The sequence below is a fragment of the Salvelinus alpinus genome, chromosome 19, assembly GCF_045679555.1.
Source record: "Salvelinus alpinus chromosome 19, SLU_Salpinus.1, whole genome shotgun sequence".
In the NCBI taxonomy this organism is placed as follows: Eukaryota; Metazoa; Chordata; class Actinopteri; order Salmoniformes; family Salmonidae; genus Salvelinus; species Salvelinus alpinus.
In genome coordinates, this window is record NC_092104.1 from 31,608,723 (window position 1) to 31,621,100 (window position 12,378).

A 12,378-nucleotide genomic window follows, 5' to 3' on the forward strand; every position below is an offset into this window, starting at 1 on the left:
GACTCTGTGTGTGAAAACGTCATTGAACGAGCAGAGACAAGGAATGTTGCAGTGGCAGAAGTGTTTCAACCTGCTGTATGACTGCTACTTCCTGACCAATGGCGCCCCCTGTGGAGAATACTGGAAGTGTTATCAGATGGTGTATGTTATATAGCTGGAGGTACAGCACTGCACTGCACCACAGAGCAAACCCAGAGCACAGCTCCAGTAAAGACCACCGCTCAACCCAGACAGCAAAATACATACACAACGCCTCCTATATGCAAACAAACACACAAAGTACTACTAATCAAACACTGTAAAGGTAGTACAATATTATGACATCTGAGCCACACAACACGGCAGGACGGTGGTCTATTAGTATTATCTGCAGCAACGTCTGACTCTGGCACCCCTCCGTTTGCATCAGCAATGACAAACCTGCGTCATAGATTTATAGATCAAAATACGAGAACAGACAGCGACTTTTTTTGTTCAATTTCTTGAAAATTAGTCAACTTGACATTCAGTTCCTTTTTTAAAAGCATCTGGGACATTTGTCTGTTTCATGGCGGAGCATAAAGCCCTAGAGCTCAGGCTCAGAGCCTTGGAGTGTCTCCTCTGGTGAGCCTGTCAGTGCTGAACAGTCTGGTCCTGATAACCATAATCAAGAGCGAGGGGACTCGTCACCAAGCTTGGGACCCTGGGAGCAAACACCTCTCTTTGCAACTGGATCCTGAACTTCCTGACGGGCCGACCCCAGCTGGTAAGAGTAGGACACATTTACATTACATTTACATTTAAGTCATTTAGCAGACGCTCTTATCCAGAGTGACACAACACCTCCACCAAGCTGACCCTCATCACAGTGGCCCCCAGTGCTGTGGGATTAGTCCCCTCCTGTACTCCCTGTTCACCCACGAATGTGTGGACACGCACGACTCTAATCTATCATGAAGTTTGCTGAAGACAAGACGGTGGTAGGCCTGATCACCAACGGCGATGAAACAGCATACAGGGAGGAAGTCAGAGACCTGGAAGTGTGGTGCCATGACAAAAACCTCTCCCTCAATGTCACCAAGACCAATGAGTTGATCGTGGAATACAGGAAACAGGGGGGGTGCACACCCCCATCCAAATCGACGGTGCCACAGGAGAGAGGTTCAAGAGCTTCAAGATCCTGGGTGTCCACATTACTGGGAACTTAACATGGTCTTCTCACACCATCCTCAGGAGGCTGAAACGATTTGGCATGACCCCTCAGATCCTGCACCATCGAGGGCATCCTGACTTGTTGTATCATCGTCTGGTATGGAAACTGCACCGCCGTCGACCGGAAGGCCCTACAGATTGTGATGCGGACGGCCCAGCGCATCACTGGGGGAGAGCTCCCATCCATCCAGGACGTACATGCCAGGCGGTGTCTGAGAAAGGCCCAAAGATTGCCAATGTCTCCAGCCTCCTGAGACATGGACTGTTCTCCATGCTCCCATCCGGCAGACGGTACCGGTGCATCAATGCTCAGACCAAAAGATTCCTAAACAGCTTCTATCTCCTGGACATAAAACGCTTAAATGGCTAACAAGTACTGTTCTCCCTCACAATTTACGCTGCTGCTAAAATGATTACTGATTAGATTTATTACTACCACTAAGCTGCTGTCCATTGATTATTGACTGCTATTGCCATTAGTATCTATCTATTTATCCTGCTATTGGTCACTATTACTCCTGTTTACATGTATATATTACCATAAGTATTTATATATTTCTGCTACCAGTCTCTTTTCAGCCCAGTTTACATGTATATCCACCAATTATGTCTATACTGTCCCTCTGGCACACTCACACACTTACACACTCACACTTACACTGACACACTCACCACCACGCACACGCCCCCCATCCACTTATGCTGCCACACTATTATTATTATTATTATTCATGCTGCTACCATTCACTTTCTCCTAATCCCTGCCTACATGTATATATCTACCACAAATACTCCAGTATCGTTGCACATGGTACATTTGGTACTGGCACTGACCCTGTATATAGCTTCCTCTCTTTTTTCTTATTTCTCGTGTTTCTTGTTTTGTTTTTTGTTTTTTACTATTTTGATATTAAATTATGCACTGTTGGGTAGGGCTTCCAAGTTAAGCATTTCACTGTACTTGTGCATGTGACAAATCGGATGTGAAACTTGGGAATGCCATATGGTGGATAACAAACCAAGGGCAGGGACACACATCCACACTATCACATGGCCCTGGGACTTTGAAGGGCCGATCAGTCACTAACACTGCAGTGTGTGTGTGTTTGTGTGTGTGTCTGTGTGTTCTATTGTGTTATTGACTGTACGTTTCTTTATGTGTAACTCTGTGTTGTAGTTTTGGTCGCACTGCTTTGCTTTATCTTGGCCAGGTCGCAGATGTAAATGAGAACTTTTTCTCAACTGACCTACCTGGTTAAATAAAGGTGAAATAAAAATACAAATAAAATAAAGTGTGTGCTGACCGGTGGCCGGCGTGGGCAGGCCTGAGGGTGTTTTGATAACCATGGGGTCAGTGATGGGCATCGGCTGGGTCACACCAGCTGGGAATGACAACAGAGAGGAAGATCTAGTGACATATTTGAGCTCTGATTCTAGAAGTGGTGCTAGTACATGACACAGGGATAAAAGCAGAGCTGGTATTGATATAGATAGTGGCGTACTCCTGACACCTAGTGGTATTGCATTACATGGCTTTAGCTATTTTGCCATAACATGTCTTATCTGAGGTGGTAGCAGACTGGTGGTGTTGTTGGCCTCAGAGACTTTCTAAGACTTTACTGTCAACAAGGCAGAGAGGCATGTTCTGGCTGAAAGCAGACAGATAGTTCCTTTAACAAACAAAGGCATCACACTGGTTCTGAACAACTGCATCACACACAGGAGCCTAACCTTTTGACATTTTTCTCCATATTAACACTCGAGTGCTTTACAGTGGAAAAGGTAAAGGGCACGGCTCCCTTGGCGGTGTTGAAGAGACTCTGTGTTAGTGCGGCTGTGGTCCACTATGAGGTCCTACCTCCTGGCTGCAGAGCAGGGGGTGTGAGAGTGATTAAAGGACCGGGGACAGTAGAGGGGTGACAGGGGGTGTGAGAGTGATTAAAGGACCGGGGACAGTAGAGGGGTGACAGGGGGTGTGAGAGTGATTAAAGGACCGGGGACAGTAGAGGGGTGACAGGGGGTGTGAGAGTGATTAAAGGATCGGGGACAATAGAGGAGTGACAGGGGGTGTGAGAGTGATTAAAGGACCGGGGACAGTAGAGGGGTGACAGGGGGTGTGAGAGTGATTAAAGGACCGGGGACAGTAGAGGGGTGACAGAGGGTGTGAGAGTGATTAAAGGACCGGGGACAGTAGAGGGGTGACAGGGGGTGTGAGAGTGATTAAAGGACCGGGGACAGTAGAGGGGTGACAGGGGGTGTGAGAGTGATTAAAGGACCGGGGACAGTAGAGGGGTGACAGGGGGTGTGAGGGGACAGTAGAGGGGTGACAGGGGGTGTGAGAGTGATTAAAGGACCGGGGACAGTAGAGGGGTGACAGGGGGTGAGGGTCTGGGTAAGGAGGAAGAGACTTACTATCTCAAAGCACAGTTGGGCGCGGCCAGAGGATGTCAAAGGGTGTTTTTCTTTCTGAGCTTAATTCTCCCCACATCAAAAAATATTCCATCTTTCTCTTGTACCAACCACCTCCATCCATTCCCACCGGGTGGTCATCCTTAACCCTCTAACCCCTACTCCCCTTCCTCTACAACCTGATCAGAACTACCATGGTCCACTGCCCAAACTGACATGTCTTTGGTTAACAAATCTTTTCATAGGTCCGATATTTTGATAAATAGAAATGACAACTACTGTCTGTGGTACAAAACTGTGGTTAAAAAACTGATATAAAGTCTACTTCATGATCCATGTGGAATACAATAGAAATATTTCATGAGTACTGTAATTTCAAGAATTTTACAGCTATTACAAGAATATGCAGTAAAGCTTCAAGCAAGCCCTCAACACACATTTTCTGTGACCAGTAAGAGAGAGTATTTTTTTGCCTTGTGTTATCCGAGCCTTCATAACACTATTAATAGCACAAACACAAAATACCGCCTGACGCCCCGTGTTCTCTCTCTAGCCCAATCTATTCCTTAAGATGGGCCAGCCAGCCTCTCTCCACCTGTTTCTCTTTCTTCATTTCTAATCAGGTGTCCCTGACAATTAATAGAATCGCTGTGACATTTCCTACCCCACCCCCTGCAAATCCCCCCTTCACTGAAAAACAACTACAAAACAAAAGTAGCTTTCATTTCGACTGCTCACATTGATGAGGGAGTGTCCTGTCAAAGACCTGCAATGAGATTAGGACTAGAACATATACACACACACACACGCATACGCACACGCACACGCACACACGCACACACACACACACACACACACACACACACACACACACACACACACACACACACACACACACACACACACACACACACACACACACACACACACAACACTGAAGTAGCAGGTGCTCCTGGTTAAACCTTAATTACATGATCTCTGATTTCTTTGATTGATATGGTAATGACTATGTAATTAATAAAAAATAAAAAATACCAGCAGCTCTGGTAATAAATAGATTTATTTGATTAGATATCCTGCTGCATATTTATGCATGTTTTTATTCAGTGGTGCACTGGGTGGAATGGAGATGCACTGGTTGTTTGTGCCTGTTGTCACAATGTTGTTACCCCACAGAGATGAACTGACTGTGGAGCTGAGGTGAAGTGGGACAGGCCTAAACACAAGCACACACAGATGAACAGACCAAAATCATTACTTTATCTTTGACTAGAGACCAACAAAAGAGTTGAAATGAAGACAATATTTTATTTTACCAGAAGGTGGCATTCTAGAGCTTCTTTCCACAGTCCAAAACTACATCATCAGGCAGTAACCGCTTGCTTGACGACTCAAACTGAATTCTCCGCTGCTCTATGTTCGCTGCAGAGAAGAAACTAAACATCCGTAGGCGTGGCGTAGCGTTTGATCAGAGCAAGGAGTTTTGGTAGCCAGGCTAAGCAACTGCAGCACCACTGTCTAACTTTTCAAACTTTGCAATGCAGTCCCATGTGCAGCAGCACAATCCCTTGCTACAGGGTCTGAACGGCATAGGAGCATAACCCCACCTCCCCTGTCTGCTAGAGATCATGGAACAACTGTCGTTGTAACTTATCATCTACTACCCAGGCCCATTACACCCTCATCTCACTGGAGACGGCTGTCCATACATGGCTACAAAGGAGATCTGCTGTGTGTCCACAACACAGATTCCATGCTGTAGTTTGGCCACCCAATATATATACCAGAGGAGGCTGGTGGGAGGAGCTACAGGAGGACGGGCTCATTGTAATGGCTGAAATGGATTCAATGGAAAAGAGTCAAACTTGTGGTTTTCATATGTTTGATACCATTCCATTAATTCCATTTCAGTCTTCACAATGAGCCCATAATCCTATAGCTCCTCCCACCAGCCTCATCTGATATATACTATATATAAATATTGACAGACAGACAGACTGGAACAGACAGACAGACCAAAATATATGTCTTATCAATATGCTAAACGATGCTCATCAATGGCTTTGATAACTGCTCATTTTCATTCATGAAACTAAGTGAAATGTGATGTAAAAGATCTAAGTCAGCTAAGTCGGCATTTCCTGCTGTCCCAGTCATCATGAAATATACCGCTGATGCAGCCAGTGATTGATGAAGCAGAGATTTAATGTTTGAGGCGAGTGCCACTAGTGCGACAACAGCCACCAGCTCTGGCAGCGCTGTGCACAAGGTTCCAGTATGAGAAAAGCCTGCAGGTATGTATTACTCCTTAGTCAGCAGTCATTACAAAGGTTCTTAAAGGAGAGGAAGGAAGAAGAGGATGAGGAGAGAGATGGACACAAAAACATGTCCTCTCTCAGTCCTGTAATTTTGAAGTTACCACTGAGTGGATCGGCAGTGAAATCTTGCTCATTGACACAATACGCTGCAGTGTGAAGACAAAGAGAGAGAGAGAGAGAGAGCAAGAGCAAGAGCGAGAGCGAGAGCGAGAGAGAGAGAGAGAAGAGGGAAAGGGATAAAGAGAGACAGAGAGAGAGAGAGAGAGAGAGAGAAGAGGGAAAGGGATAAAGAGAGACAGAGAGAGATAGAGAGAGAGAGAGAGAGAGAGAGAGAGAGAGAGAGAGAGAGAGAGAGAGAGAGAGAGAGAAGAGGGAAAGGGATAAAGAGAGAGAGAGAGAGAGAGAGAGAGAGAGAGAGAGAGAGAGAGAGAGAGAGAGAGAGAGAGAGAGAGAGAGAGAGAGAGAGAGAGAGAGAGAGAGAGAGAGAGAGAGAGAGAGAGAGAGAGAGAGAGAGAGAGAGAGCGCGACAGAGAGATAAAAGGAGAGAGAGAAAGAGGTAGAGTACCACACAGACCCATAGGACAGTTCTGCCACAGGACAGTCAGTAAAGCAGGAAGAGGAGTAGGAGAGCATGCAGTGTGTTTACAGTTTCCCCATGTCTGTGTGCACAGTACATGTCTGCCAGTGCCACTGTGCACACACTGTAGAAATGCATCAGTATATGTCCATGTGTGCCCCAGCACCCCTGATCAGAGCTTAGCATGAGAGAGAAAGAAGGGGGGTGTATCTCTCCCTCCTGCCCCCCTCTCCATCTCTCCCCATTCCCTCTCCCTCCGACCCCCTGTGAGTGGACCCCTTACCTTGCGCTTTTTATCCCGCGAGCGGTTCCTCTTTTTGGCCTTCTCCTCCTCCTTCTGCAGGCGTTCCGCCTCGAGCTGGATTTTTAATTCCTTGTTCTTCACGAGATGTTTGGCAGCTTGTGCCATGGTTCAGCCTGGTTGAGACGACTGTCTGGTGGAGATGAAGGTGGTAGAGGCCTGGCGAGGTCCTGGGTTGGGGCTGGGGAGCTGGGGGGCTGCGGTGCTGGAGGTCCTGCCTGCCGCGGGCAGACCCTGACGCTGATGGTGCCGGTGTGTGTTCCTTCGTATGGCCCTGCAGCGTCTGAGAGAGCGTGCTCACACTCTGCCTCCTCCTCTTCAGCAGTGCAGCGCAGTCACAAAAAAACATAAAAAACACACGTAAAAAAACTGCCTCTCTCTCACTTGCTCACTGTGCTGCTCCCTCCCTCTCCTTCTCTCTGTATTGCTGCTCCCCCTCCCTCCATTGGTACCCATACAGGCTTGCTGGTGCAATATGTGTGTGTGTGTGTGTGTGTGTGTGTGTGTGTGTGTGTGTGTGTGTGTGTGTGTGTGTGTGTGTGTGTGTGTGTGTGTGTGTGTGTGTGTGTGTGTGTGTGTGTGTGTGTGTGTGTGTGTGTGTGTGTGTGTGTGTGTGTGTGTGTGTGTGTGTGTGTGTGTGTGTGTGTGTGTGTGTGTGTGTGTGTGTGTGTGTGCTAGCGTGGTGCTTATGTGTGCAATAACAGACTATTCTATATCACACTCTGAGCTGCAGTAATAACACCAACAAGCCTGCTACCAGCTCAAGCTTTCTCTCCCGCTCTCTCTTTCTCTTGGTCACTCTCTCTCTGTCTCTTCTCTCAATCTCTCTCTCATGTACACTAGAGGGGCACCATATGGACAGCAGAGAGAGAAGCTACTCCTGTGTCATGGTCAAAGTGTGTGTATATCTAAACATGTGCAGGCGTCAGTATGTGTGTTTGTGTAGCACGCAGAGAGGGGAACTGACGGAGGTTGCACCTGTTCACTGGTATTGCTACGGTCGTTTCTCGAGCGAACCCTCTGCTCTCACTTTCCAAACCACCCCCTCCCCCTCTCTCTCCTCCCTCTCTCTCCTCCCCCTGCAATGCTGCTGATGCAGGCAAAACAGATCCTTTAACATCTCTCTGTCCCTGGCTCTGTTCATCACATGCAGCACACAAATACAGTACACACACACACGCATGCACATGCACACACAGATAGGGAGATCTGTCTTAATTCATTGATCATTTCAGAGCAAATGAACTATTGCAGGAGGGAATGGAGAGAAGGAGAGAGGGGGGGAGAGGAGGGGGAGAGAGGTAAGATGTAGGAATTCAATTCAATAGAGGGAGTTTTTTTGCTTCTTTCTTCATTATCTCATACTGCCCTGTTGTATGGACCCCTGGAGGGTAGTGTGACAGTCATTGGCACAAACACATGATGCCATCTCACCAGCATCACTGACATCGTTGACATTCTCTCTCTCTCTCATTCTCTTCTTTCTCTTCTTTCTCTTGCATTCTTCTTCATTTTCCCCCCCTAACTTTCTCACCCTCTACCAAAATGTCTTACCATTACTGCAGAATAATGAATTATGCTGAACCAAATTTGCATACACGTTTCTTCCTTAGAGAGGAGGAAATTAAATCCCTCACATGAGATTAAAATTTGTATTCAGTGAATCAAATTACTTTGCGTTGTGTCAAGGATGTGTTTTAAGGTCTTTCGAACATTGAACCCTCTCATTGTGCTGCTACATTCCTCCTTCACACTCTACCTGTTCTCACTCTCTCCCTCCCCTCCTCTCTTTCTCCTGCAAAAGCATCCCCTCATCTGATAGTAGCTCACTATTCTGCAGAAGCATATAGATGAACAGGTCTGGTGTTATTGCCTTCTGTCTACAGTGCTACTTTAGCTGCCTGTCACACCGTGATCTGTTTCACCTGTCTTTGTACTTGTCTCCACCCCCCTCCAGGTTTCGCCCATCTTCCCCATTATCCCCAATGTATTTATACCTGTGTTCTCTGTTGGTCTTTTGCCAGTTTGTTTTGTTCGTCAAGCCTACAGCGGTTTTCCCCTTGCGCCTGCCTTTTTCTAGTTCCTGTTTTCCCGGTTTTGACCGTTCTGCCTGCTCTGAGCCTGCCTGCCGTTCTGTACCTTTTGGACTCTGATCTGGATTACTGACCTCTGCCTGCCCTTGACCCATTGTTTTGCCTGCCCCCTGTTCTAGTAATAAACTTTTGTTACTTCGACACTGCGTCTGGGTCTTCCCTAAAACGTGATACTGCCAATGCAGTGCCTTTGGGACATCTACATTTTAACAGTCACATAAATACATTTAGTATGCACCATCACAAATAAATCCATTTAGTATGCACCATCACGAATAAATACATTTAGTATGCACCATCACGAATAAATACATTTAGTATGCACCATCACAAATAAATACATTTAGTATGCACCATCACGAATAAATACATTTAGTATGCACCATCACGAATAAATACATTTAGTATGCACCATCACAAATAAACACATTTAGTATGCACCATCACAAATAAATACATTTAGTATGCACCATCACAAATAAATACATTTAGTATGCACCATCACAAATAAACACATTTAGTATGCACCATCACAAATAAATACATTTAGTATGCACCATCACAAATAAATACATTTAGTATGCACCATCACAAATAAACACATTTAGTATGCACCATCACGAATAAATACATTTAGTATGCACCATCACGAATAAATACATTTAGTATGCACCATCACGAATAAATACATTTAGTATTCACCATCACAAATAAACACATTTAGTATGCACCATCACAAATAAATAAATTTAGTATGCACCATCACAAATAAATACATTTAGTATGCACCATCACAAATAAACACATTTAGTATGCACCATCACAAATAAATACATTTAGTATGCACCATCACAAATAAATACATTTAGTATGCACCATCACAAATAAACACATTTAGTATGCACCATCACAAATAAATACATTTAGTATGCACCATCACAAATAAACACATTTAGTATGCACCATCACAAATAAATACATTTAGTATGCACCATCACGAATAAATACATTTAGTATGCACCATCACGAATAAATACATTTAGTATGCACCATCACGAATAAATACATTTAGTATGCACCATCACAAATAAACACATTTAGTATGCACCATCACAAATAAATACATTTAGTATGCACCATCACAAATAAATACATTTAGTATGCACCATCACAAATAAACACATTTAGTATGCACCATCACAAATAAATACATTTAGTATGCACCATCACAAATAAATACAGTTAGTATGCACCATCACAAATAAACACATTTAGTATGCACCATCACAAATAAATACATTTAGTATGCACCATCACAAATAAACACATTTAGTATGCACCATCACAAATAAATACATTTAGTATGCACCATCACAAATAAATACATTTAGTATGCACCATCACAAATAAACACATTTAGTATGCACCATCACAAATAAATACATTTAGTATGCACCATCACAAATAAATACATTTAGTATGCACCATCACAAATAAACACATTTAGTATGCACCATCACAAATAAACACATTTAGTATGCACCATCACAAATAAATACATTTAGTATGCACCATCACAAATAAATACATTTAGTATGCACCATCACAAATAAACACATTTAGTATGCACCATCACAAATAAATACATTTAGTATGCACCATCACAAATAAATACAGTCAGTGCAGATGGGTGTAGGAAGTCAACCCTAGATTAGCTGTTCACCGGCGGTCTTATTGCTTGGAGGTAGGAGTTGTCCCGGAGACTGTTGGTTTGAGACCTGATGCTCCGGTACCGCTTCCCAGGCGGTGGCGGGCAGAACAGTCCATGGTTGAAGTCTTTGACCCCCAAAAATTCCTCAGACACTGCCTGGTAGTAGATGGCTGGGAGCTCGCCCCCAGTGATGTACTGGGCCATCCGCGCCACCCTCTGTAGAGACTTATGACTGAGGGCGGTGCAGTTGCTGTACCATGTGGTGATGCAGCCAGACAGAATGCTCTCAATAGTTCATCTGTATAAGTTCCAGACGATCGGAGGGGCCATGCCAAATCTCTTCAGCTGCCTGAGGGAGATGAGGCGCTGCTCCGTCTTCTTTATGACTGTACCGGTGTGATGGGACGTTAAGTCCTCAGTGATATGTACACATAGGAACTTGAAGTTCTTGACCCTCTCTGCTGCAGCCCTGTCAATGTGGATGGGAGCGTGCTCCCCCTATTCTTCCTAGAGTCCACGATCAGCTCATTGGTTTTGCTGACGTTAAGGGAGAGGTCATTGACCTGGCACCACTCTGGGCTCTAACCTCCTCAATGTAGGCTTTCTCATAATTGTTGTCGATCAGGCCTTCCGCCATCGTGTCGTCAGCAAACTTGATGAGGGTGTTGGTGTCATGTTTGACCACACAGCTGTGGGTGAACAGGGAGTTCTGGAGGGGACTAAGCACACACCTTTGGTGGGCCCCCGTGTTGAATGTCAGCATGGCAGAGGTGTTGTTGCCTACCACCTCGGGTCTGCCCGTAAGGAAGTTCAGGTTCCAATTGCAGAGGGTGGTGTTCATTGTGTTCCCCCTCTCTCCCATTACAGTCAGGGACTAACAGTATGAGTAGTGCAGAGTAACTGACCCCATCTAGTGGAGAGTGTAAGCATTGATGAGACAGGGGATACAGGACAGAGAGGGGTAAGCACTGACAGAGAACAGTACACCAGGCCCAACAGAATAAAAGAGGGACTGGTTAATGAGACACTGCCTCCATTTGTGTTATCACTGTATGAAAGGCTCAGCAGAACCTGTGCTCCAAAGGCCAATATGGGATACTGGCCCTTTAAGAGCTGCCAGTGCCCCTGGGATTTAAAAATGTCTGTCGGGAAAGGCTGGCATTGAACTCCACCTTCTCACCTGTTGTTGGATCCATGCCATCTTACCCAGAAACAATTAATCATTTTATTTCCTTTGAGTGTGTGCAAAGAACCAACCACACACACACTGAATATAATAAACCTCACCATGAATGAGGCTGAAGAGGATCCCATTCTCAGTGTCCTTTCTTGATTCCACCTAACCATCTAACCGTGGTTCACCTGTTCACCAAGTGAACCTACTAGCCTAACCAGTCACCCAAGTGCCCACAAAAATTTAAATCACTGTAAACCTGTAAGCCTACTTCTGATCAAGCAAATATGACTTTTCAATTCATCTGTTATCTTAATCTGACTCTGTGTGTGAAAACGTCATTGAAAGAGCAGAGACAAGGAATGTTGCAGGGGCAGAAGTGTTTCAACCTGCTGTATGACTGCTACTTCCTGACCAATGGCGCCCCCTGTGGAGAATACTGGAAGTGTTATCAGATGGTGTATGTTATATAGCTGGAGGTACAGCACTGCACTGCACCACAGAGCAAACCCAGAGCACAGCTCCAGTAAAGACCACCGCTCAACCCAGACAGCAAAATACATACACAACGCCTCCTATATGCAAACAAACACACAAAGTACTA

General features: G+C 45.2%; 1 protein-coding gene across 1 annotated transcript in view; it reads right to left on the reverse strand.

The window, feature by feature from the left end:
• Window positions 1-7,176, reverse strand: part of ank1a (ankyrin 1, erythrocytic a) — a 233,504-nt gene extending 226,328 nt beyond the window's left edge. The window contains exon 1 of the mRNA XM_071353024.1: window positions 6,779-7,176. Within this exon, the coding sequence (XP_071209125.1) occupies window positions 6,779-6,904 (126 nt within the window). The 5' untranslated portion in view covers window positions 6,905-7,176. The remainder of the gene's footprint in view (window positions 1-6,778) is intronic.
• Between the last annotated feature and the right edge of the window lie 5,202 nt (window positions 7,177-12,378).